The following is a 25,904-nucleotide window of genomic DNA, read 5'->3' as shown; positions in this document are numbered from 1 at the left end:
ATCTGGAGATAAAAAAATAATAGGTAGTGGTGACCCCATAGCCTTCAGACAGAGCTTCAAACACCTGCAGGTCTGTTGGTAGAAATGAAGGTCATTATCATCCTGATCTACTTAGCTTTGGATCATTCTTGGCAATTGAGGCTGATTCATGGCTCGTATTTTGTTTGCAGCTCACTGCTGCATTAGATAAGTTACTGATAATCTCTATTCAAGGTAGGGAGACTTCATCCCTTTCTCAAATAAAAATCACAGCAAAAACACTCAACAGGTTTTTGATTTTCATCTCTTCAGTACAGTTCATTGGTCAGAAATTAGGTATGTTGAGGATACGAGGCTGAACTTACTTGGAAAGTAACCCAGAGGCTTGAACTGACAATTCGGAGGTGTGAGTTCAAACCCCATTTAGGCAACTGATGGGTTTAAATACAGTTAATGATTTAGAATTGTTCTAAACACCCTTGAAATGATTCAGCGAACCAATTGGTTTAGTTTATTTTAGTTTAGAGATACAGTATGGAAATAGGCCCTTTGGACTACCGAGTCCATGCTGACTAACGACTACCCATTATCCCAGTTTCGCATCCTACTGTACATGCTAGGGACAACTTACGGAAGACAGCTAATTTGCAAACCTGTATATCTTTGGAATGTGGGAGGAAACTGGAGCATCTGAAAAAAACTCACAAGGTCACTGAGAAAATATACAAACTCCGTACAGCCAGCACCCATGGTCAGGATTGAACCTGGGTCTCTGGCACTATAAGGCAGCGATTCTACCATTGTGCTACTGTGCCACCCTTTAGATAATTATATTAGTTATATCATAACTGTTATTTTAAAGCAAAATAAAAGATAAAACCTGATCCATCACTCAACATTGACATTGTCACCATATCCATACATAGCAGTCACTCCCAGTCCTGTCATCCTTGCAAAGTGCTCCTCGCAAACATCTAGAAAATGGTATCTAAATTGGGAATAATGTCCCCAGTCTAATCAGGCAACTGCCTGACAGAATCTTATCTTAAAGTCAACATGTAATACGTCTCCGTGACAATTCCTAGGTGTGTTGTGTCCCACTGGCAAGGCAGACATACTAGACCTTACACAGGTCAGAGAGGATGGCTCTGGGAATCCTCTGACATTTTATTTATTCTTTCCTTTTACATTCTTAAGTAAAATCTTAGCATGTTTCTTGATTGCATCTGCTAATGTATTTTTCTCGCACTTCTTTCTAATATCTGTCTTTATTTCACTTCTGCACCTCCAATAGCTCAAGGCTTCTGCTGTGTGACTGGTTCTCCACATATCATATTCACTGTTTTTGCATGGGGGGGTTCTATAACTTTGGGAATTTATTGTGTACATATTTGGTCTGAACACACATGAGTCTAGATTCTAAAATGGATGTCCTGTACTGTATCTCTTTTTTTTGAGGTTTTATGCACGGATTAAAAAAAAGTTCCCTTGAATGTGATTTAAGAAATCTGTACCTTCTAAACTCTTTACTCTCTGTCTGTGCTGTTAGGGTGGTTGAAATTGCCTACCATTGTTTATTTAGCATTTGTCAGAAGCCTGACTGCACATTGCCCTACCATTTGCATTTGACTGTTTGGGGCCCTTAGTGCACATCCAATAATGTCATTTGCCTCTTTTGTTTTTCAGTTCTTTCTTTTCACAACCCCAGTTAAATCATTGAGTTATTCTTCATTGCATCTACTTACATGCTTTGTTTTAGCATTTGTCCTCAAGTAACAATCAACTCCATGAATTAATATTGTTGTCCATCTTCTTTCTTTACCCCCTCACTTCCTCATCTGAAAATCCTGTTAAGGAATTTCAGCTGTTATCCTCTCCTGGTATAACCCACATTTTAGCAATGTCCAAGACATCACACCCCTACGTCTTTTAAGCCCTCTCAAATTAGGCACCCCTTAACTTCAAACTTCCTTTGTTTCCTTTATTCTAGCCTTTATCTCCTCTGCCTTTCACAACACTTCATTGCCTACCTTTTACATTTGTCTACTAAATCCTTAAGCTTATATGTATCCGCCTCTCTCCCAGAGCCACCCTCAGATACTCAACACTAATGCCTCAATAATCTAAAGCCCTCCTTCTTATACTACTTCAGTCATATTATCCACCAATTTCCATACTTATTGATGCGTGACATTTGTGGTCATTGGAAACTGCCATCTGGAGGTCCTGCACAAACTTCTTGTAATCATTATTATTCCTGCCATCGATATTGATACCAATATTAATAGACCTTGACATTTTGCTGTCTATCCTCTCTCTACAGATGGTTTTGTAGCCACTGTAGTCACACCAATTGTTGCTCATAGTCCAAAATATAGACAGCTCTCCTAGCAGACATTAATTCCTACATCTAGGAGGCATTATGGATTTCCCACATCACATAGTATGTGGATTTAACAGGACGGTGTAAATACCCCATGACTCTATTTTCAGAACAAGAACTAAAAATCCAGGAAATCTCCTAGGTCAGCACTTATCCCTTAAGTTATTTTCTTCCTGATTTATCCTCCTTAATTTGTATTTTAAATACCAAGCAACACAATTCTTTCTTCGCACTATGTTCGCATGCCAATAACATTTTCAACCATCACACTGTTCAAGCTGCAGTCAGTCTGAGCATTAGCAAGTGTTTACTCACACTCAAATTCCCCAATTGCTCAGTCTGCCTCTGCTGAAAGGACCTATTCAGGTTGATCAGTTTTAGCTGATTATTTATTCTTATCTGTTAACTGCCACTGAAAAGCAGCTTGTTTAATTTTAGTTAACATAGTAAAAGAAACAAAATAAAGTTACGTTTTAAATGCAAAACTTTAGAATAAGACTCCTTTTGTACCAATTGCCTCACTGACTAAATGTGCAACCTTTGCAACATGTTCATGCTATTTCATGTGTATCCCAAAAGTGGACTTTTTGATTTCTGAACGCATGATTTCGGACTCCTGCTGAAATATCCCCATAAAACATAACCAAGACATAAGTAGAACAAAATTGGTTCTCTATACATCACTATAAAATGTCAATTTAACCAAGGTAGAAACCAGACTGTTTATCAAGGTCACCTCTGCACACTTACATCGTCAGGAAGCTGGCTTCTTAGGTAGCAAATGGAACTACTTCCTTGCCAACAATTATTTCTGTAATTGTGATTATGCTGGCTTGATGATATGCTCATATGACCTCAGAATGTGTTAATCACTCACTCACTCCATAAAATTCTAGTAAAGGCAGACTAAACTAGTGCACAAGTAGACAAGTGTTAAACTAAAAAACTCCTATTAGTTGTGGTCTTATTGTGGTTAGACATTATACACCTGTGCATGTAGCAAAGGTGATGATGAAGTGGAGATGAAGTGCTTTGCGAGGTTGATCATGGCGCAAATCAACTCCTACCTCGACAAAAACCTGGACCTTCTGCAGTTCGCTTACCGCTACAACAGATCAACGGTGGATGCGATCTCGCTGGCTCTCCACTCCGCTCTGGACCACTTGGACAACAAAAACTCATATGTCAGGCTGATATTCATTGATTACAGCTCGGCATTTAATACAATCATCCCCTCCAAGCTGGTTACCAAACCCGCAGAACTGGGTCTCTGCGCATCCCTCTGCAATTGGATCCTCGACTTCCCCATTCACAGACCACAGTCAGTTCGTATTGGTGGAAATGTGTCAGCCTCGATAATAATCAGCACGGGAGCACCTCAAGGCTGCGTGCTTAGCCCCCTGCTGTACTCACTCTATACTCTATACTCATGACTGTGTAGCCGGTCATAGTACGAACTCCATCATCAAGTTCGCTGACGATACCAAATTCCTGGGCGTGCATATCTCTGAAGATCTTTCCAGGTTCGAGAACACTGATGCAATTAAAATTAAATTAAATTTCTTTAATTATATAGCACATTTTTAGTCAACTTGCATTGACCCCAAAGTGCTTCACATAATTACATTCACACACACAGGCAAAGATGGGTGAAGTGTCTTGCCCAAGGACACACACAGGCAAAGGTGGGTGAAGTGTCTTGCCCAAGGACACAACGACAGTATGCACTCCAAGCGGGATTCGAACCAGCTACCTTCTGGTTGCCAGCCGAACACTTAGCCCATTGTGCCATCTGTCGTGCAATCATAAAGAAAGCACATCAGCGCCTCTACTTCCTGAGAAGATTACGGAGAGTCGGTATGTCAAGGAGGACTCTCTCTAACTTCTACAGGTGCACAGTAGAGAGCATGCTGACTGGTTGCATCGTAGTCCCTGGTGAGGTAGGAGTTTACAGTCCTAATGGCCTCTGGGAAGAAACTCCTTCTCAACCTCTCCATTCTCACAGCATGGCAATGGAGGCGTTTGCCTGACCATAGCAGCTGGAACATTCCATTGCAGGGGTGGAAGGGATCTCCCATGATCTTATTGGCTCTGGAGTTACACCTTCTTATGTATAGATCCTGCAGAGGGGCGAATGAAGTTCCCATAGTGCGTTCGGCCGAACGCACGACTCTCTGCAGAGCCTTCTTGTCCTGGGCAGAGCAGTTCCCAAACCAAATCGTGATATTTCCGGACAAGATGCTTTCCACAGCCGCTGAGTAGAAGCACTGGAGGATCCTCAGAGACACTCTGAATTTCCTCAATTGCCTGAGGTGGTAAAGGCGCTGTCTTGCCTTACTCACGAGTGCTGCAGCGTCTGATGTCCATGTCATATCCTCAGAGATGTGAACTCCCAGGTATTTAAAACAGCTCACCCTATCCACAGTATCCCCATTTATTCTCAATGGTGTGTACGTCCTCGGATGATGTGCCCACCTAAAGTCCACGATCAGCTCCTTAGCTTATTTATACAACGGTATATGGACACACTGATCTGTTCTGTATTCGTGCCTACTATGTTCTGGTATGCTAAAGAAAAGCAAGAATTTCATTGTCCTATTAGGGACACATGACAATAAACTCTCTTGAACTCTTGAAGGGTAATTTTGAAACTACTGTTGACTCCAATGGATTTCTGTTACTTGAGACTGATTCATATGCGCCTTCGTTACAATAACAAATGTCCATGTGGACAAGATCTGCATCTGCTTTATGTTTGATCTGTGGTCATTTACATTTTTATCCTTGAAACACAGCACTCTAATGATCATATAACCTTACAAAGGTATTGGCATTGGAAATAATTGTTTCTCCAGTGATTCACTGGATGGTCCAGTGCTCTTGAAGAGGCAACAACATCATTATTTAAATCCGGAGTAAGCTGGTAATTACATTAAAAACCTTGCACTTTACATTTTGCATGGCAATGCTTATTAATGGGACAAATCTGTTACCTTACTGCACAAACATATTATTGGGCGATTATGTTACCAGAACAGGCTGTGATGTAACCAGTTTTATGCCATCTAGTGTACACCTATACGTTCAATACAATATTTGGTGACATGCCGAACCTCCACAAACTACCAAGGAGGTGGAGGTGTTGGTGAGCTTTCTTCGTAATTGATGAAAGTGCTGGGCCTGGGACGGATCATCAGAGATATGCACTGACTCTCTCCACCACTGTCTGGCTGACATAGGCAGATGCATAGTCCCTCAGGTTTCCCCTCCTGAAACCAACAATCCGTTCCTTGGTTTTCATAATGTTGAGGGCAAATTATTATTCCGGCACCAATCAACCAGATGATTTATCTCCTTCTTGTACTCTGATGCATCATAACCCGTTATCTATCCAACAGTGGTATCATCGGCAAATTTAAAATTGACATTGGAGCTGTGTCTGGCTGCAGTCATGGATATAGTGAAAAATAAAGCGGGGGAATGAGCACAAAGCTTTCAGATGCCTCTATGCTGATGGTTAGCAAAGAGGAGGTATTGCTGCCAATTTGTACCAATTGAGGCCTGCTCATAAGGAAGTCGATGGTCCAGTTGCATAGTGACGAACAGAGGCCCAGTTCCCTGAATTTGATGATGGATTTAGAAGGGGTGATTGTTCAAAGTACTTATGATACAGAGTCATTATATATCATAACAAGTACTTTAATTTGTATACATACAGAGATCATCGAGATGAGTACTTTAGGCTCCGAATCGTAATTTAACAACTAAAAAGCATCATGGCTGCCCGCCTGCCACAAGGTGGTGGTGTGGAAAAACTGACATGGATTATGGATCAGGTCATCAGCAGCAAAACCAGACGGATCAAATCGACAATATTGTTTGATCTACATCCCCCTTCTTGGGCTTTTCCCCAAAGGGCAAACATAAAGCATGCAGGGGTAATATGTATATAAAGCTGTAAAAATTAACTATCATCTACAGTGAAGCAATGGAGGATATACTGCAAGTAATATAAGTAACATTGGTTGTAGTTAATTAGTGTCCAAGATCTGCATCTAGACATAATTTCCGTCTGGACATGTCGCTGAGCCGGCGAACCGAGTGTGGGATCACGTGGAATGTGGCGGAAATTGAGAAAATACAAAAATGCATCAGACCCTGCCCTGCTGGACTTCTCCATGAGCTCCTTTGCACTGCGGACAGCTCACTCAACCAGCCCGTTCGACTGGGGGTACTCCGGACTGTTAGTGATGTGCCTAAAATCCCATTCATTTGCAAAGTCCTTGAAACACTGACTTGCGAATTGGCTACCATTGTCAGACATGAGGATTTGAGGTACCCATTGGACCGAAAAATGCCTCGCAAGTTTCTTGACGACCGTCGCAGCGGAAGCTGTGGGAAGCAGATCGATCTCAAACCACCCGGAGTAAGAGTCAACCAGGACCAAGTATTGGTTGCCACGCCAGTCAAAAAGGTCAGTAGCTACCATGGACCACGGCAAGTCAGGAACCAGGTGCTGCAAAAGGGGCTCTTTCTGTTTATGTGGAGCCATGCTGTTGCACACAGTGCAGGACTGCACCCTCTGGCGTATATAATCTGACATGGCAGGCCAGAAAAACATGCTCTTTGCTCGTTGACCCATAGCTTCAGAACGAGGATGACCTCCGTGTACAGCGTCAAAGTACTTCTGTTGGAGTGAAGCCGGGATCACTGCCTTACGGCCCTTTTTGATAACCCCACCTTCAATGGCCAGTTCGTCTTGGACAGAAAAGTAAGGCTGAACAGCAGATGGAAGCAAGTGCTGATTGCCAGGCCATCCGTGATTGATGACCAAGGTGTGGCATCTTCTGCCGTGGGAACCACCAAAGTATCCAGATGTGAAGGATGAGTGAAATCAATTGCCATGACGTCAAACGTGTCTATTTCTGATGTGTGCTGGGCGCTCGACCTCCTGGGAACATGAGATAAGGTGTCAGCCAGATACATGTGTTTATCCTGCTTGTGAGAGAGAGATCATATTTCTGGAGCTGCAGCATCATTCTTTGCAGCTACGCCGGAGCAGAATGTATAGGCTTGTTTAAAATGGTAACCAAAGGCTGGTGGTCGGTCTCTACGGTAACAGCCTTGCCAAAAGTGCAATAGTTGAATAGTATTTCCTTCTCGATCTGAGCATACCTCATCTCCATGCCCGTCATCGTCCTGGAGGCATAAACAACAGGCTGCTCTTCCTGCAGACATGCTGCACTGAGGCCGTACTGGGATGCATCACAGGTCAAAGTAACAGATTTATTGACATCGTAATAAGCCAGGGTAGGTGGGCATGACATCTGATGTGTCAAAAGCATGTTGCTGATGTTCGTGCCATGTCCAGGCAGTGTCCTTGTGAGTTAGCTGCAGCAAGGGAGCCGAGATCTTGCTGAAGTTAGGAATGAATTTTCGGAGGTAATTAACCATGCCCAGAAATCTCTGCAGGCCTGCAACATCAGTGGGTGTGGACATTTCGCTAACAGCCACAGTCTATGAAAGATCCGCCTTGGGACCATCAGCTGTGAAAATATGCACACTTAGCTCACCTGGTTAACACGGAACCAACATTTTTGGGGATTCAGTTTTAAGTTCACTTCCCTGGCACGCTCGAGTACCTTCTTCAAGTTGGCATCATGTTGCTCCATGCCTTTGCCACTAACAATGATATTGTCCACAATGATAGCACAAGAGTATCCGTCAAACAGTTGCTCCATGGAGTACTGAAATACCTCACTGGCTGAACTGATGCCAAACGGCATGCGCAAAAATCTGTAGCGGCCGAAAGCGGTGCTGCAGGTGGTATGTATAGATGATGCATGATCTAGGGGAATCAGCCAGAAGGAGCTCTTGGTGTCTAATACAGACAATACCGTTGGTTTACCCCTGTGGGCAGCTACATCCTCCACGGTACGCATGGGGTGATGGGGTCTTTTGAGCGCGGTGTTCAGGTCCCTTGGATTAATACATATACGAATCTCCTGTTAATTCTTATTTGTAGCAGTCACCATCAAGGACATCCAGTCCGTGGGTTCTGACACAGTCTTGATAACTCCCAATGCCATAATCCTGTCCAGTTCGGCTTCGACCCTGTCTCTCATGACAATAGGTACACGCTGAGCAGGACGAACCACAGGCCGCACCTCCGGGTCTAAAGACATAGAGTAGGTTATTGGTAGCTTGCCAAGTTCTTCAGTGAAAAGATGGTGGTAATCCATCAGAATACGCTGTGTAGAATCCGGAACTGGAGTTAGTTGATGCACAGCCTTGCTGAAGGTAACCAATCCCATATCTTTGCAGACATCATAGCCTAAAAATTGAATAACATTGCAGTCGACGACATAGAATTACAACCTGTATGGTTGTTCCCCTAAGGAGCACTGCAGCTTCACAATACCGACCATATTGACCTCGCTTCCCCCATATGCGAGAAGAGTAACACTGGTGGGTTTAATTAGCCCTGCGTTCATCAGACAATTGAACTGTTCCCGAGACAGAACATTGCATTTCGCTTGTGTCGATTTTCATCTCGATCACTTTATTGTTTACTGTTACGGTAGCCATTGGCTCACTATTCTGCACATTTTGTGTGATAATAGAATGTGCCTGCAGAACGATTCCATCGACCTTTGGCCTCACGTCCATGCTGCTATCGGACAAATCTGACAGTGGCTCAGCCTGCAGCAAATTTATTGGCTGCTTTGTCTGCTCTCTGTTAGGTCGGGATCTGCAACATCTCCAGAAATGGTTTCGCCTTTTACACCCATGGCAAACTTGACCAAAGGCAGGGTACTTCTCTCTCTTAATAGGGTACTTCTCTTTCTTAAGTGCCCCCCCACCACAGTTGTTACATTCTTGAATAGAACGAGCTGCAGTATAATCACGCTGTCTCTGCTTTGTTAATTCTTGCCTGGGTTGACTGGGAGATAAGAAGTGAGTGCTACAAGCTGACCTTAAGAGTGCAGGTGAGATCGCATCTGCTCTCAATGTATTGTACTAATAGGCGAATTGAAATGGGTCCAGATTATTACCAAGGCATTAGTTGATTTGCATCATAACCAACCCCTTGAAGCACTTCATCACAATTCAATGTTCATAACACTGGACTGGAAACTACCCAAGCAGAATATGTGCTGTTCCTCCAGTTTGGGTGTGGCCTCACACTGGCAATGGAGGAGGCCTAGGACAGAAAGGTCAGCATGGGAATGGAAAGGGGAATTAAAATGGTTAGTAACCGAGAGATTCCACAGGCCTTGACAGGTCAAGCATAAGTGTTCGTCAAAGTGGTCGCCAAGTATACACTTGGTCTCGCCGACAAGAGGCTACAACGGAAAGAGGCAATTAAAAAGTCTGCAAGGGAATATAGGTAGGTTAAGTGAATGGGAAAGAAGTTGCCAGATGAAGTATAATATGGCAAAATGTAAGTATATTGACTTTGTAAAATAAAATGCCCCGCTACCATGATCCCTGCTCTGAATAACTGCCCTCAACAGTACTCTCTATAATCCTTTTGCCAACCCTTTTGCAAATAGTACAATTCTCCCATTGTAAGATGTGTAGATACTGGGATAACACTAATGTTAAACAGAGACAATGCCACACCTTTCATTGTTCCTATGCACGTCACCCTCTCCAACTTTACCTCCACTGAGAAGGAAATATGGATATATAATGGAAGAGGATTCAACTAATTTTCAGTCTGATTTTCTTCTATTTACTGCATCAGATGAAACAGCAAAAAAAGCTAACTTCTAAATGGAACTCTGTTTTAAGTGGTCAAACCATTATCTGATTTTCTGCCTGACCATTGTCTTCCTCTGGACAAGTGCTGTAATTATATTTATGCAGGTATCATTTGGAGGCTAATTGCTTTCAGATAAATTTAATGTCCAGTTTTCAGACAGTATTAATGTAATTGTTATTGCCTTGATTCAGTTACGTTTCAAGAAATAACACGTTATACTCTTTTCACATGCTTTCATATATATTTTCTGCAACATTTTCAAAAAATCATATAGATTTAAACATTTCAGAATGAAATGTTACTATCTGAATTATGGCCTATAGAAACATAGAAAATAGTTGCAGGAGTAGGCCATTCGGCTCTTCGAGCCTACACCGCCATTCAATATGATCATGGCTGATCATCCAACTCAGTATCCCATCCCTGCCTTCTCTCCATATCCCCTGATCCCTTTAGCCACAAGGGCCACATCTAACTCCCTCTTAAATATAACCAATGAACTGGCCTCAACTACCTTCTGTGGCAGAGAATTCCACAGATTCTCAGTGTAAAAAAATGATTTTCTCATCTCAGTCCTAAAAGACTTCCCTCTTATCCTTAAACTGTATACATTCCATAATTTCTATTTATTATTAGGTTTCTTATCATGCAACTTGATATATATTAAGTCTTGGGAATTTCTTTCCAACTATTTAGAAATGCTGATGGCTCATCATCTGGCTCGCTTCCTTTCACCTCACCAAAGTCTTGCTACCCGTGCTTTTTGCAACTCACCAGGACCCTGGTTCCTGTGATTCCTTTCAACTGGAAAGGGCGCTCTCTTTTAATTCACTGGGGTTCAGGTTCCTGTGTTCCCTTTCACCTCACATGGACCCAATTCCAGTGCATCTTTTCATTTCACTGTTGCCCGGGTTCTGGCTCTCTCTTTCAACTCACTGGGGCCTTAATACCTGCGCTCCCTTTCAACCTTCCAGGGTCGTGATTCCCATGTTTGATTTCAACTCACAAGGCTTCTGATTCCTGTTTTCCCTTACAACTAACTGGGGCCCTTTCTGATGCTCCCTTTCAACACTCTGCGATCCAGATTCCCATGTTCCCTTTCAATTCACTGTGCTCCCTCAATTTACCAAGAGCCCTGTGCCCATGCTCCCTTTCAATTCAAGAGGACTTAAGTTTGTGCTCACCCTTTCAACTCAAGAGGACGCATTTATTTCTTATCTCATCGGAGCTCTGATTCAGTGCTCCCTTTATACTGACCAGAACCTGGTTCCCAAGCTCTCTTTAAACTTGTGTAGGAAAGAACTGCAGATGCTAGTTTAAATCGAAGATAGACACAAAATGCTGGAGTAACTCAGTGGGACAGGCAGCTTCTCTGGAGAGAAGGAATGGTCTGAATCAGTCTGAAGAAGGGTCTCGACCAGAAACGTCTCCCATTCCTTCTCTCCAGAGATGCAGCCTGTCCTGCTGAGTTACTCCAGCATTTTGTGTCTATCTCTCTCTCTTTAATCTTATTAGGTTCACTGGATAATTTGTTATAATAATGTGCAGCATTTAAAATTAGTGAAATAAAAGCATGGTGCGGCATTAATAGGAATAATATTCAATTGTCTGGAAAATCTGCCCATCTAGCACCACAAAATTACGTTGTGTGGATGGAGACGATGTGGGAATGATTGTGCAGGTGAAGGATTTGGCTACATCCAAAGCTCCCTTCAATTTCTTGCAATCTTGGGCATAGCAGTTGCCAAAGAAAGCTGTGATGCACACGATAGGATGCTTTCTATAGTCCATACACAGAAATTGGCAAGAACTGTTGGATAAATGCTGAATTTCCTTAATTTTCTGAAAAAGGAGAGGCATTGGTGTGATGTCTTGCTGTAGCTTCAGTGTGGTTGGTCCAGGACAAATTGCTAATAATATTTATGTCTAGAAACTTGAAGCTCTCAACCATCTTCACCAGCACCATTGATGCTGACTGGGATGTGTACCTAACGTTGTTTCCTGAAGTCAATAACTAGCTCCTTCACCTTGCTGACATTCAGGCTATGGTTGTAGTTTTGAGACCGTTACTAAGCCCTCTATCTCATTCCTGCACTGTCTCATGGTTGTTCAAGATCCAGGCTATTACGGTGGTGTCGTCTGCAAACTTGTAAATGGAGCTAGAGCAGAATTCGGGCACACAGACATGATTTTATGGGGAGTCCAATTAGGGGCTGACAACACACCCTTGTGGGGCAGCAGTGGTGAGAATTATTATGGAGGATGTGTTATCCTTATTGTTTGTGGTCTATGGGTCAGGAAATCGGGGATCCAGTGACATGGGGGTGGTGTTCACTCCTAAGTCCAGGAATTTGGAGATGAGTCAGGTTTGTATTATGACATCGAAGACAGAACTAAAGTCAATAAATAGGACAGATGTAGGTGTCCTTCTTTCCAGATGTTCCAGGAATGAGCGCAGGGCCAGAGTGATAGTGTCTGCCATGGACCTGTTATGACAGTAAACAAAACTGCAGTGGATCAAGGCTGTCTTTGAGGCTGGCCTTGATGTGTGTCATGGTTGCCTCTCAAAGCACCACATGATGGTGAATGTCAGTGACACTGGACTGTAGTTCTCAAGGCACACTACACCTTTACTTTTGTTGTCAAATCTTTGTTCAAAAAAGGACAACATTCCATTAGCCTTCCCAATTACTTGCCGGTTAATCTGAACTGCTAACATGCAGTTATGCTATAACCCTTTGCGGAATGAACATGACAGTACTGGAAGAGTAACTCACTAATTGCCAAGCCAAAAGTTATCAAGCAGTGGTGGAGGTTGTCATTCATCTTTCTGCGACAAGCAAGTTGGGGGGGTTTGGTAGGCTGGGATGTAGAGGAATACAGTCCTGAGTAAAAGGCAGTCAAGAGTCAAGAGTGTTTTATTGTCATATATCCCAGATAGAACAATGAAATTCTTACTTGCAGCAGCACAACAGAATATGTAAACATAGTACTCCGTAAACAATATTATAAAAAGTTCAGCATGTGTACATACATACACACACATAAAAACAACACACAAACAATAAGTACAAAAAGACAAAACCAAGTCCATGTAGTTCAGCTTATTTGCAGGTTTCAGTGTTCGCTGTACCTTGGGAACCAACTCCTAAAGGCCATGCACATCACAAAGGCATTACTGCTTCAACTTAGAAAAAAGTGTGAATAATGCGTGACAGAACGTTCAGATTAGTTTATTTTCTTGTCATGTGTACCGAGGAACAGTGAAAAGCTTTTTGTTGCGTGCTAACCAATCAGCGGAAAGACATGATTACAATCGAGCCATTTACAGTGTATAGATACATGATAAGGGAATAACGTTTAGTGTGAGGTAAAGCCAGTAAGGTCTGACAACAATGGGGTAGATAGTAGTTCAGGAATGCTCTCTGGTTGTGGTAGGATGATTCAGTTGCCTGATAATAGCTGGGAAGAAACTGTCCCTGAATCTAGAGGTGTGCTTTTTCACACTTCTATACTTTTTGCCTGGGGGTAGAGGGCAGTAAAGAGATTGGCCAGGGTGCGACTCATCCTTAGTTATGCTGCTGGCCTTGCCGAAGCAGTGTGAGGTATAAAATGAGTCAATCGAAGGGAGGTTGCTTTGTGTGTTGTGGGTTATCGTAGAGGATGATTTGTCCCCTATCCTCACTGATTGGGGTCCGTTGGTCAGTAAGTGGAGGATCCAGTTGTAGAGATGAGTGGTATTAAAGGCAGATCTGTAGTCTATGAATAGGAGTCTGACGTAGTTGTCTCTCTTATCCCGATGTCCCAGGGCCAGGGATATGCCATTATCCATGGACCTGTTGTGGCAGTAGGCAATCTGCAGTGGGCCAAGCCTACTGGGTAGACTGAAATTAATGCATTCCATAACTAGCCTCTCAAAACATTTCATGGTGGTGGATGTCAAGACCACTGGACGGTAATCGTTTAGGCAGGAGGTCTTACTTTTCTTCGGCACCGGGATGATGGTTGTCTTCTTGAAGCAGGTGGGTGCCTCAGAATGGAGAAGGAATTAGAGATGTTCGTGAATGCTCCCGCTAGCTGGTCCACGCAGCTACTCAGGACGCAGCCAGGAACTCCGTCTGGGCCAGTTGCTTTTCTTGAGATGAACCTAAGGAAGGCCAATCTAACTTCTGCAACACTCACCCTTGGGAGAGGCACACTTGAGTCTGAAGGGCCAGGTGTCACCGTTCTGTTCGCCTTCTGATCGAAGCGAGCATAAAAAGCATTCAGTTCATCGGGTAGGGTGGCACGATCACCAATTCTGTTTCCTGACCTTGCTTTGCAGCCAGTTATCTTATTCAGACTGTGTCACATTCTCCTTGTGTCTGAATGATTATACTGGGACTTAGGTTTGTCCCGGTATTGTCTCGTGGCATCCTTAATGGCTTTACGATGATCATAGTGGGCCATCTTGTTCTGCTCGGGATCGTTTGACTTGTATGCAGCGGACCTAAACTTAGCCTGTGAATGTACCCCATGGTTCATCCATAGTTTCCAGTTGGGAACATTCGGATCGACTTCATTGGCACACAGTCTTGCACGCACTTGCCAGCGTACTCATTCAGATTAGCTGTGGAATCCCTGAATACGGACCAGTCCACTGACTCAAAGCAGTCGCATAAGATGTAATTTGTCTGTTGACTGGCATTTCACAACTCTTTGTACCAGATCCTGCTGCTCCAAATTTTGTTTGTAGGCAGGGAGCAGAAGTACAGATTGGTGATCAGATTTCCAGAAATGTGGTTGAGGGATAGAGCGGTAGGCATTTTTTTATTAATGTATAGCAGTGATCGAGGATGTTCTGGCTCCTGGAGGGACAAGAGACATGCTAGTAATACTTTGGTCGTACGCCTCTGAGGTTGGTTTGATTGAAGTCTCCGGCTACAACGACCAGAGCTTCGGAGTGTTTTGTCTCGAGGTTATTGATAGTGGAGTACAGTTCGTTCACAGCAAGCTTGATGTCTGCGTGGGAGAGGGGGGGAGGCTGATGTCAGGATAGCTGAGGTGAATTCCCTCGACAGGTGGTAAGGACGGCACTTCACTATCAGATATTCAGGGTTGAGCCATGTCTCTGAAAGAGCACATAGCAGTCTCTAACTTCTTTAAGGTGAATCATTCTAGCTTTAAATTCATCCAGCTTATTTTGGATTGCATATTAGCCAGTAGTATGCTAGGTAGGAGGGGGGAGTCTTAAAATCCCCATTGTTTTAGCCTTACTTTCAGTCCAGCGCGCCTAATCCGTTTTCCCCACTAGGTGGCAGAACTTGGACTTTGTGAGCCTGTTCCCTGGGCTGGAGTCAGCGCTGGAAGGCCGTGGAGGCTCTCAATCATTTCCACTATGGCACCAATTATACTGATTGGGGCATGTACTCCACCAGTCTTCCTAAAGTCGACATCTAGCTACTTTGTCTTGCTGTCCTGAACCATGTCACTAGGTTTTCTATCTCCTTGTATTCTGTCTCATAATTGTTCGTGATTTGGCCCACCATAACAATGTAATCTGCAGACTTGTAGAAGAAGTTAGTGCTGAATTTGTGATTGATCATGATTGTATTAAGAATATAGTAGGGGAATGAGGAAGCATCTTTGCGGGGCTCCGGCACTGAGAATTATTGTGGAGGGGGTGTTGTCACAGATTGTGGCCTGTGGATCGGAATGTCGAAGATCCAGTGGCAGAGGTAACATAGAAACATAGAAAATAGGTGCAGGAGTAGGCCATTCGGCCCTTCGAGCCTGCACCGCCATTCAATATGATCATGGCTGATCATCCAACTCAGTATCCTGTACCTGCCTTCTCTCCATACCCCCTGATCCCTTTAGCCACAAGGGCCACATCTAACTCCCTCTTAAATATAGCCAATGAACTGGCCGCAACTACATTCTGCGGCAGAGAATTCCAGAGATTCACCACTCTCTGTGTAGAAAATGTTTTTCTCATCTCAGTCCTAAAAGATTTCCCCTTTATCCTTAAATTGTGATCCCTTGTTCTGGACTTCCCCAACATCGGGAACAATCTTCCTGCATCTAGCCTGTCCAACCCCTTAAGAATTTTGTAAGTTTCTATAAGATCCCCCCTCAATCTTCTAAATTCTAGCGAGTACAAGCCGAGTCTATCCAGTCTTTCTTCATATGAAAGTCCTGACATCCCAGGAATCAGTCTGGTGAACCTTCTCTGTACTCCCTCTATGGCAAGAATGTCCTTCCTCAGATTAGGAGACCAAAACTGTACGCAATACTCCAGGTGTGGTCTCACCAAGACCCTGTACAACTGCAGTAGAACCTCCCTGCTCCTATACTCCAATCCTTTTGCTATGAATGCTAACATACCATTCGCTTTCTTCACTGCCTGCTGCACCTGCATGCCCACTTTCAATGACTGGTGTACCATGACACCCAGGTCTCGTTGCATCTTCCCTTTTCCTAATCGGCCACCATTCAGATAATACTTTCCTGTTTTTGCCACCAAAGTGGATAACCTCACATTTATCCAGGTGCTGATTCCTCTGTCAAATGATTTGGAGAAGAGTTTGGATGCGATTATGGTGTTGAAGGTGGAGCTATAGTCGATGAATATCTAGGTGGAGTCATGGTTATCTAGGTGTTCCAGGGATGGGATGAGTTTATGACCAGGGCAGCTGCTGTAGACCTGTTGGCTGCGGTATGAAAACTGGTAGTCGATCAAGGCTGGCTGGGAGACTGAAGTTAATGTGCGCCATCACCAGTCTCTCGAAGCACTTCATGATAGTGGATGTCAGAGCCATTGGAGGGTAGTCATTAAGGCCCGCTATCTTAAGCCCCTGTCCCACTTAGGAGACCTAAACAGCTCTGGTGAACTTGCCAGCCACCCAAAAAAAAATTAATGTTGAGGTGACCTGCAATCTCCTACCACCTCCCACGCATATGTTGAAAACCTTCCTCGACTATGAAGAAAACCGGCTTCGACTAGACCTGCATCAAAAAAATAATCGATTTTTAAAACGGCAACCTATTTTTAGTCGAGGCCGGTTTTTAATGATGATGAAAAAATAGCAGCAACCTAGATGAAGCCTCGACCACGCGGAAACCACTTTCGACCATTAGGGAGAGTGACCAAAACCTCCGGTGACCTCATGGAAACCTTGGGTGGTGGGCAAGGTCACCAGAGGTTGCTGTTTAGGTCTCCTAGGTGGGAAAGGGGCTTTATTTTCCTTTAGCACCGGGATGATAGAGGTCTGCTTGAAACAGGTGGGGACTCCAGAATGCACTAGTAAGAGGTTAAAGATGTCTGTGAATATCTCTGGCAGCTGATACACACAAGTCCCAAGGACACAGCCAAGGATTTTATCCGATCCAGTTGTTTTCCATCAATTCACTCTCAGCAAGGCCGATCTTACATCCACATTAACCATACAGGCGCACCCAATGCTGGTTGGCTGGGTGGTATTCCTCCACTGCCCTTCTCTTCAAAACACATTTGACAAATTCAACCTGTCTAAGTCCTTGACAATATGGCAGTCCCGATCTATATTGAGAAAGTTAAAATCCCCCGTGTGTGAACGTGGCGCCGACGGCCGAGATGCCGAAGCAAAGAAGTCGAAGCCAAAGAACGGAATGGAAACGAGGCCGAAACGACAATAATCTGAAAGAGTCTAAGACGAAACGCCTACTAACCGAAAGGATGGGACGCCTATATGCAAACTAACCGAAAGGGCGGGACGCCTAAAACCCAAGGAACCGAAAAGCTGCGTCGCCTTAAAGCAAACTTACCGAATGGCCACTCTGTCGAAACGCGACCTACCCAGAAAGGCGGCGGCGCCTACAGGCCAAAGGACCGACTGCCGCTCAACAGTAAAGTCCAATAATGGATTTGACGTTGCCAGGGGGCGAGACTTGTCAGCTATTGGTCCAGACCCCCACGTCCATCACATCACTGTGAAGGCATGAACATTGTCCCAAACCTCCGCTCCACCCGACTCACAGCCCGCGGACGGTGGCCATGGGAGAGTGGGGGCTGTCCCGAGCGATGCACACGCCGCTTTCAACTTGGTGCTTGGGTTCAGATTGCTCAGTCACCTGTGACTTGTGTGGGAAAATGAACCCCACGCTCCCATCTCCCCCTTCTCTCTCCCCTCTTCCCTCTCTCTCTCTCTCTCTATCTCTCTCCCCTCTTCCTCCTCTCTCTCTCTCCCTCTCTCCCCCTTTCTCCCCCCCCTTCTCTCTCTCTCTCTCCCTCTCCCTCTCTTCTCCTCCTCTCTCCCCCCTCTCCCTCCCTCCCTTCTCTCTCTCCCCCTTCTCTCTCTCCCTTCTCTCTCTCCTCTCTCCCCTCTTCTTTATCTCCTCCTCTCTCTCCCTTCTCTCTCCCTCCCTTCTCTCTCCCTCCCTTCTCTCTCTCCCTTCTCTCTCCCTCCCTTCTCTCTCCCTCCCTTCTCTCCCTCCCCCTCTCTCTCTCCCCTTCTCTCCCCCTCCTCTCTCTCCTCTGTCTCCACCCGTGGTAGCATCCCACAGTCACTGACCGCGATGCATTGCCATCAGACCCCAACCTCCACACCAGGGTGATCCCCCCCCCTCCCTCCGACTGCGGTCAGTGACTGTGGGACGCTCCCGCGGGTGGATTTCATTACTCAGCTGCATCCATATATTTTCACTGGGTGAACCATCAGTAAAGTCATCTTGGACTACTGCTGCGACGTTCTCCTGAATCAGTAAACCAACTCCCCCTCCTCTTTTACCCTCTACTCTATCTTGCCTGGAGCACAGTAGCCTGGAACATTAAGCTGCCAGTCCTGTCCTTCCCTTAGCCAGGTTTCTGTAAAAACTATATTTCCCCAGTCGCACATACTTCTCCACACACAGTGTCCAGGAGCTAGCCCAGAACAGACAGGAGTGGAGGACCCTTGTTCCTGCCTTGCATGCCAGGAGGCATAATAGGCAGTAAATAAATTCCCCTGTCCCACTTACGTGTCCTTGGTCGCGTTGAGGCGCGATGGTCCCGCGAAGGTCGCTCGCGATTTCATGCGCCCGCACAGCCGTCTGGAGTGCGTGACGTCATTTGAAGATGGACGCAAAATGCCGTTGTAACTCAGCGAGACCAGCAGCATCTCTGGAGAGAAGGAATGGATGATGTTTCGGGTCGAGACCCTTCTTCAGTCTGAAAGAAGGGTCTTGACCCGAAACGTCACCCATTGCTTCTCTCCAGAGATGCTGCCGGTCCCGCTGAATTACTCCTGCATTTTGTGTCCATCTTCAGTTTTCTTGGTCCCGCTCTGGGAATAGAAGTGGGGGCGGATCCGGACCGCAACGGCCTTGAGCTCCAGGCTGAGTTTGGCGATCGTTTGCCTGCTTCTGCTTCTGCTGGAGGTGAGACGTTGCGTCGCGCCAGGGTCTTGGGCCTGTCCCACTTTGGCCGTCAGTTACGCGACAGGCCGTTGCCGCGCGAAGATTTTGTTCGCTACAAAAATTTCGGCACAACTACATACCCCTCCGCGCTTCTCAGTGGGACCGGCCCCACACGGCCATACGATACCCGTGCGCCTCAACGCGACCACGAGGTCGCGTAATTTGTGTGCCAAGGACACGTAAGTGGGACAGGCCCTTAAGTAAGTAAGTAAATGACTAATTGTTCATGACATCATTAAATAATTAAAGAGAAAGAAAATGTTGAAGGTCCTCACTAATGTAAACAAAATCAGCATGTTATGAGAGGCAATGGAGATAAGCACTGCAAGATGGGATACAGTTAATGTTGCAGCCTGCCAGTAAATGATTTATTGCTTTGGGGATAGGGGTTAGATCAGGTCAGGATGAAGGGATCATGATTAGGACCTGGCATGGCGTAGAGTGAATTGGCCTCAGTAGAAATTCATTTGGAGTTGAGGGAGATCACAATCCTTGGTCAGAGGTGAATTGCTGGGTAGGTTTATAACATGATTGGTGGTCAGAGCGGAAGATTAATGGAGGCTAGAAGTTTGGATTGAGCAGGAAAATGTCAAGAGGTACTGGAACTCAGAAATCATACAACTGGTAGTGGTGGCAGTATTTAAAATAGCCACAAATTATAATGTCATAAATTATTTCTGGGGACTATTGTCTAGAATGGACTATGACAAATCACTGACTGAGCAGAAATGAAGCACATAGTGGACTCTCTATTCACAAATGCAAGTGGTCTACTGCTGCTTCAGGTAATAATAATAAAGGATGTCTCTTTGTTACGTGTTTTGGAAAATGTCCCAAACTATCTCATTAGATATTTTTAATATCTAAAAAGATATTCTTGGAACAAATATATCAAAATACATTTGTTATTTTGGACAAATAACAAATATGTAGGGAATTTTCATTAACCTCTAAATGTCTGTAAGATATTTTTTCTAGTTTTAAATCACAGTTTATTTTACAGGGAAACCTACAGGAATGAATTTAGTGAAAATTAAGCATTCAAGAACAAATAAACACCTCAAAAACCCAGCTGATTCAATTTCTCATATTATGTATGCATTTTCTGTCTATTTTTAATATTTTTGTAATCACCTTGTTCTATTTACTGTGGTTTCCTGCCCAGTGAGAGGTTTACCATATAAAACACAGGAACTGAAAATGTTACTTTGCACTCACCTTCCTTGGCTATGTCATAAGCTTTTCTGAGAAATTCCCTCGCCTCTTTGTCTTGTGCACTTTCAAGCTTTTCGTCTGCCAGTGATGTGTAAATCCTCCAGAGGTTCGTACATGCATGTGCAAAGTGGAGGCAGCAATTTTCATCCTGCCATGTCTTTCCTACAGTGAGTTGATGGAATATCTCATAATACTCAGCAGCTTTATCCAGCTCTCCTGCAACACACAAGTAATTGATAAACAGTAACTCAACACAATGACAAATTCTAGCTTTCAAACAGGTTTGATTTCTGACAATCCCAGGTAATTTGGTTCTTAAAATACAATCAGAAAATAAAGGCTCAGATAAAATACTTGAGCCTCATAAATGTATGCTATGTTTTGAAGAATTAAGTTTAAACTTTTAACAACACATTAAACTGTTTAAAATATGGTCTTCATGGGCACTTTCTTATTGTGAACGTTTTACCAAAATAATGTGCTATTGAATATGTGGAATAAGCATAACTGATGTAGAATAAACGATCAGCAAGTTCATCTAGTCTTTACTTTGCACTGTGTAACTTTATGTTAATTTTTTTTCTTTTTTGTGAAAATTTTATGCAAAGTTTAATTGGTGGAAGGGGAACACATAAGAGGAAAATTAAATTGCTTTGTAGTTAAATACCAATCCTTGACTAACCATTTACTGCTCTTTTATCTCATTTTACTGAGGTTAAATTAAAGTAATATTAAACACATTTGATGCTAGAATGACATTTAATCTTTTCACTAAGACCTGAATTCATGAAGGTATTGTACCACTGAACTTACAAATACTGACTGTAATTGCAACAATTAGTGCTGAAAGACCGAACTATAAGTCTCAATTTCAACAAAGGGCAAAGGGCATGTAATGGATCGGTGATATCCATTGAAGCAGGGAAGCTTGAGGCCTCGGGGTTCCCCGTGGGGTTGGGAGATGCACTCATTTATTATAAAAAATATATACATATTTGATAGGGGAACAAGATGGTAGCTAAACCTGGCATAGCAATATTCAACAAAAAGCAATGAAATAAAATAACCATAATCTGTTTTGTGAATTGGAATTAATTGGAACTTCATTTGACTTCTTCAGATATCGTTAAATGATCTCTAATATATCCAAACTGAAAAGAGTTTTAATTTAGCCTTTAGTACAAAATTGGAACCTCTGACAATACAGTGCTCTCTTAGTTTCTACACTTGGCTGAAGTGAGATGAGATAAATTATAAAATACCAGAACCTAAAAATTATGATGGAGAAATGAGGAAATGCAGATGCTGGTTACTACACAAAGGAGTGCAAAGTTCTGGAGGTTTCAGCAGGTCAGGCAGAATCTCTGGAGAACATGGTGCAGTGGTAATTTTCACATTTATAGAGTACCATGTCTTCCCTACCTACTTTTTCTTCACCTCCATAATAGCTATTTATGCTGCATTTACTGTGGCTGCCATGTCAATTTGTGCTCTTTAAGGAATAACTGTCTTCTAACTGGTAGGTGCAGCAATGATAAGCAGCTGTCTTTGAGAAATGCGTAGCGAAAGTGTCCTGCTAATGATACAGGATGATGCCAATATTTTAAACTGGATTTTTCAGCAGTTTCCTTAATTTCTTTAGAGGTCACTCAACTGGGTACCAGCATTACATATAGCAGCCACTTAGTGCACCAAAATCATAACAAACTCCAGTTTCTGAGCACCACTATTCAATTTACTTTCACATACTGAAAGGAAGTATCTATGCCGGAAATTTGGTTTCAAGCATTTGGTGCATTATGCATATGTGCTTAATATAACATTAATGCCCAATAATGCCCACTGCAATTGTGCTGTCGCTATGATCATCTCACGGATGCACATCAGCACCTACAAAACTCTCCAAATAGCAGCCAACATACAGCAGCAAAAAAGACTGACATGGAGGGAAGAGAAATGTAGGAGGTGAGATTCGGAGTTCTTCCATGTGAGTACATATCATTTGATTGTCCAGACTGATTGATTTACTTGACATGAATGGCCTTAGCAATTGTGAAATGCAGGCTGATCAAATAGCTAGTGATTACAATAGCTATTACAAAATTTTGAGATTAAAAAAATCAAGTCTGCAATTTATCCCATCAGATAAAGCATACAAATAAGTTTAATTTGACACCTAATTCACTTTCATATCTCAAGTATTTAAAAAGTTATGGCCATTTTCATACTCGGAAATTAGCATCTTGTTCCCTATTGATTTTCTATGGACATAACAAAAAAGCTGTGATCGTGGACAGTCAAAAGCCTATAACTTTCTTAAAAAATAAGAGAACTGAATGAAATTTTCAGTTATCATAGATTGAAGCATTCTGAAACAAATATAAAATAATCTTACTTGGATGACCTGAAATTAAAGCATATAATTAGTTAGTTACCTAATTGTAGCTAATTTCACACTTTAATTACTAGATCTAAACATCTATCCATTTCTTAATAAATGATTAATATTTTTAAATAGCCTGTGTCCAAATAATATTCACAAATAATTCACAATAAAATATGATTTTAAAATCTCATTTATATTAATTTATAGACCAAATGGAAGGAATTTAGTGTTTAATTGCTGTAAATTAAAGTCCATTTAAATCAGCTTTCTAGTGGGATCCTGTGAACGCGCTGGTTTAGAACGTTCACATTGCGGTAGATTTGTGCCCTCAAATGCCCAGAAAAATACTGCGGGATATAATGTGGCCCAAATTAGCTACTCGCAACATTAAACTTTGTATAAAGGGATCTTAAGAAGCCCTTTTTAATGTAAAAATAAACAGCCTATCTTCCGTTTTCCCCAGTATGAGATCTGGCCCGTTGTCGGCGGTCGGGGGTTTAGAGGTTAATTTTTTTTTTATTTTTTTTTTTAATTTGTTTATTTTATTAGAAGTTAATACAGTACAAAACAGTACAGTGGAACCTAATTTTAGGTGCCAACTATGTCATACCATAATCCATTCTATGTACAACCTCTAGTTTTATGTTATGAGAAGGAAGTAAGCAAGACAAGAAAAAGAAAACAATAGAAAGGGGAAAAAGTAGAAGAATAGATGGTAGAGAGTAGAAAAACGTGAAGTGTGTATATAAAAAATAAAAATAAAAATAAAAAAGAAAAAGTGGAAAGTAGAAATAGAAGAGAAAGCCCCTTAAAAGAGAATTTTTCAAATCTGTATTCGGAGATGTAGATCTATCCACGTCATGAACTGAAATCAGCAATCCTTATGGTACCGCTGCATCACATGATTCCAAAAAGTCGATGAAAGGAGACCAACTCCTTAAGAATTGGTCATATTTATCTATTAGTCGGAGTCTCATTTCTTCAAGGCGTGCTATGTCCATCATATTCCTAATCCACATTTTAACAGTTGGTATGGTTGTATTTTTCCAAAATTTAAGTATCAATTTCTTTCCAATTATTAACCCATTATTAAAAAAAACATTTTGGTCTTTATTTAAATTGGTATCTTCTCCTATTATTCCAAATATAATCCATTCCATTTTGGGTTCTATTCTTGACTTGAAGAGCTTTGTAAATATATCAAATATATTACTCCAAAATTTATTCAACTTTGTACATCCTACAAATGAATGTGTTATATTAGCGTTTTGAAACAAACATTTATCGCATCTGGGAGAGACGTTTTGATAAAATTTATTCAACCTCGTTTTTGAATAATATAGTCTATGTAACAATTTGAATTGAATTAAATTATGTCTTGCATTAATAGAACAGTTATGTGTATTCATCAAATACTTTTCCCATCCATCCTTCGAGATCTTTATCATTAGCTCATGTTCCCAATCTTCCCATAGTGCTTCTGTTGAGGGTGATTCTCTATTTAATATATTATTATAAAAGTATGATATTAATTTTTGTGAATCAGCCTTAATATTCATTGCTTCTTCTAAAGGGTCTAAAAATATAGTTTGAAATCTATGTGTATATTTCTTCATAAAGTCACATACCTGTATATATTTAAAATATTGATTATCCTTCAATTTAAATTTAAATTTTTGAAATGATAACAGTTTGCCCAATTCATACATATCCCCTACTTTCCTAATCCCCAGTCTATCCCATTGTTGATATGTGTTGTCGATGAGAGAAGGTTTGAATGCGGGGTTGTTCAACAGTGGGGTTAGTACTGATAAATTATTTAATTTCAAGGATACTTTTATTTGTTTCCAAATTCTTATTATATTGTGAATAATTGGGTTCTTCTTATATATTATACTATTCAATTTTATCGATGAGAGCAGGATCGTTCCTATATCGTGCGGATAGCACTCCTCTTTCTCCATTCTTATCCACTCCAACTGCTGAGTGGAACTATCCAGCCAGTACATTATGTTCTTAATATGCACTGCCCAGTATTAATACATAAAGTTAGGTAATGATAAACCCCCAACTTCTTTAGATTTGCACAAATGCTTTAGTTGAATTCTATGTGTTCTGTAATCCCATATAAAATTAGTGATAGTGGAATCTACTATAACAATTAAATAAAGCCCTTAAAACTAATAATAGCTCAAGCGAGGGAATCTTCCAGCGATTTTTAGTTAATAATTAACTAGGCTGAAAAACCTCGATTTGAACAGCCTAGGGAAAATCGCGTTTTAAACCCGCCCCCCTCTAAACGGCGCCAAAATCGCGCACACGGGCTGGGACAGATTTTCAGCGATGCTTCAGGTGCGTTTTGCAACATACCTAATTACAATAAGCATCCCAAATTGACTTGAATAAAAAGGTTATGATCAGTGAAGAGAGCACCACAGAATCAGTTACTATACCGCTAGCCATTCAAAACTGAGGCCGGCAGTTGCTGTGTGCAAGACATTAACATGACAATTCAGATCCTTTAATCGTAGTATCATTTCTGATATCTACACAATTTTACTTCACATACTGAAAGGAAGTATCTTTGCCAGAAATTGGGTTTCAAGCACGATGCATTATACGTGGGCTTAATAAAACACTAATGCCCAATAATACTAAATGCAATTGTGGTCTTGCTATGATAATCTAAGCGATACACACCAGCGCTGACAGAACACCGATAACAGTGGCGCAGCAGTAGTGTTGTTGCCTTATATCGC

General features: G+C 42.4%; 1 protein-coding gene across 1 annotated transcript in view; it reads right to left on the bottom strand.

Moving 5' to 3' along the window:
- Positions 1 to 25,904, bottom strand: part of ttc29 (tetratricopeptide repeat domain 29) — a 283,106-nt gene that overhangs the window by 175,042 nt on the left and 82,160 nt on the right. The window contains exon 4 of the mRNA XM_033021387.1: positions 20,763 to 20,975. Coding sequence (XP_032877278.1) covers positions 20,763 to 20,975 — 213 coding nt within the window. The remainder of the gene's footprint in view (positions 1 to 20,762; positions 20,976 to 25,904) is intronic.

Source organism: Amblyraja radiata, chromosome 1, assembly GCF_010909765.2.
Source record: "Amblyraja radiata isolate CabotCenter1 chromosome 1, sAmbRad1.1.pri, whole genome shotgun sequence".
In the NCBI taxonomy this organism is placed as follows: Eukaryota; Metazoa; Chordata; class Chondrichthyes; order Rajiformes; family Rajidae; genus Amblyraja; species Amblyraja radiata.
Note: the sequence above shows the minus strand (reverse complement) of the source record. Positions and strands in the feature narration are given on the sequence as shown.